The 2,427-nt window shown below is 44.8% G+C and overlaps 1 protein-coding gene across 1 annotated transcript; it reads left to right on the top strand.

Annotated features, from left to right (window-relative positions):
• Positions 1-1,521: 1,521 nt before the first annotated feature.
• Positions 1,522-2,427, top strand: LOC129505798 (transmembrane epididymal protein 1A-like). Its single transcript, XM_055319035.1, has one exon. It carries the CDS (start codon positions 1,522-1,524, stop codon positions 2,425-2,427), a length of 906 nt encoding a protein of 301 aa, XP_055175010.1.

Here is a 2,427-nt window from a genome sequence, read left to right on the forward strand (position 1 = left end):
AAATGAAGCTGATGGGCTAATTCACATTAAAATACAAATGGCCAACACCAACTCACTGGAGTCACTCACTCAACAGTATCTGCATTTTAAGGATTTGACTTTAATCCCATGAATCATTGGAGGAAAATGACATGAAATATGAATTTCTTATGGATATTACACCTTGACAGATTTGTAGTGAAGAAGTCTATGGTAGGCTGTGGCTATGTGATGAGGCTTGAGGTCATTTCAGGTCAATGTGGCAGCAGTCAGGAAGTATACTGCATGAAAGCAAGGACAAACTGAAACCTATGAGAACAAAATGAAACCTGTGTCTTTCTTTTACCACCTCATACTTCAACGGCAAGTGACTTATAGAAGAAGCTGGTGCCCCAACACTAAAAGAAGCTAAGGGAGCTATAGGCTTGGTTGCTGCCCATGCCAAGGAGGTGAGCCAATGGATCAAAAACAGAATGCATGAGGTAGCCTGGGTGGCTCAGCAGTTGCGCCCCTGCCTTAAGCTCAGGTCATGATCCCAGGTCCAGGGATCAAGTCCTGCATTGTGCTCCCTGCGAGGAGCCTGCTTCTCCCTCTGCCTATGTCTCTGCCTCTCTCTGTGTGTCTCACATGAATAAATAATATTAAAAAAAAAAAAAAGAATGCATGAGCTACAGTGGCAGGTACCCAACACTTCCAGAGTGTGCTCAGGTTGCTGCTTCACTTCCACCTTCAGATTCTCATGTAAATCTCTCTTGTAGCCAATCCAATCTGGAACCACATAAGGAAGGAAATTATGGAAAATATGGCTTAAGCTTAGTTAGGTTGACACACTATAAAACCACCACAGCCGCTGAAAATCAATATCAAAAAGTAGCCTTTCTGATCCATTTATTGGCCAGTAGAGATATTGAAGTGGGGTTAAGGGCACAGATGGAGATGTGAAGAAGAAAGAGGTGGAGGTGAAGGGAGATTTCTTGGGGATCTTCAGAATGTGTCTATAAAAGAAGAGTAGAAAAGTCAGATGCTAGGTATGTATTATATGATCACATCTCCAGATGTTTATAAATATATGTGTTCAGAAAGAGAACTTTACAACTAGACCAAAATTATGTCTGAATGGCCAGGCTACCTCAGGATACCACAGCAACCCCTTCCCCTATCCCATGTTCCTCTCTCCTTGTTTGCGCGCTGGGCAGCACAAGGGGAAGGAAGCCATGGGAAAAAGGGACAGGTGTGCACAGAAGTACCTCAAGGGCCATAGAAAGGAGCCACTAAAAGCACATTCACAAGCCTTCTTCTTTGGCAGAAGTCAGTTAGTTCCTAATGTACCAGAATGGAATGGAACAATGAGGCTTTACTCCACCAAAGACGTAGGCTTACTTCAAGAAGCATTTCCTCTGTGGGGAAGCAGTAGGTGAGGTGAGATGATAAAAGTTGGTGGAAGGCAAATTCTTCCAAAATCCAGACCTTGGAGGATCCCCAGAAGGTGTGGACTTGCCCAAATTTTGCTCTTCTCTCTTCATTAGACAGATCTGTAGTTCAATGGGAACCTTCATTGGTCATGTGTACCCGGGACTGTTTCTAATCTTATATGGACTGTATCAGGCAATAGTAGTCTCCAAAGCTGTGATATTCAAAGACTCTCTCCTGGATCCTTCATGCCATCCTAGGAATAAGGGAAGATGGGCCAGGCTGTGGAAAATATCCTACAGAGGTTTGCTGAAGATGGTGACTGGCTCCATCTTAATAGCTTATGAGATCAGTTGCATTAAAGGAGGGTTAGTATTGATGAACAGACAATTGCCACCAAGATTTCTGTACCCCAAAGAGTGGCAGCATCTCACCATGTTCATCCTCCTCACCCTCAATGGCTGTGTAGATGTCATGAGCAGGAATTTGCTGCCTCAGAGGTGTGTGCTTCTAGAAAAAGGTACCCTGGTCCTGACCTTCTACGTGCTCCTGCTCTTGTTGGTATCACATGTCCAGGACACAACAGGGATAGAGCTTCAGATTCATTATCTGCTCATCTTGGTGGTGTTCCTATTGATGCTGGTGTTGACTATAGAGCTGTGGACTCCCGACACATTTCAACTCTTGCTGATTGAGGCTTTTCTGTTTCTGATGATGGGCTCTTGGCTGACGCAGGCTGGCTTTATTCTGTACAGGCCAGTCACTGGCTATCCATGGCAGGATGATGACATCAGTGACATCATGTTTGTCACCACCTTCTTCTGTTGGCATGTGATGATCAATGCCTTGTGTCTGCTGGGAATCTATGGCCTCTCTGCCCTCTGGCATCGTTGTCACTGCCCCAGCTTGAAGCTGATGGGATCCAAAGAAGCTCCATATCACAAGGGCACAGTAGGACCCCTTTACAAATTGCTGCAGGAAGTGGAGCAGTCAGAGAAAGATGAACAGGCTCTTCTCCTTTCAAAAAGCTCTTCTTGA

This window comes from Nyctereutes procyonoides, unplaced genomic scaffold (assembly GCF_905146905.1).
Source record: "Nyctereutes procyonoides isolate TBG_1078 unplaced genomic scaffold, NYPRO_anot_genome, whole genome shotgun sequence".
NCBI classification, from domain to species: domain Eukaryota; kingdom Metazoa; phylum Chordata; class Mammalia; order Carnivora; family Canidae; genus Nyctereutes; species Nyctereutes procyonoides.

Bases quoted from the DNA above. Each gene is read 5' to 3' on its own strand.
- LOC129505798 (XM_055319035.1), top strand. From the start codon at position 1,522: ATGGGAACCTTCATTGGTCATGTGTACCCGGGACTGTTTCTAATCTTA.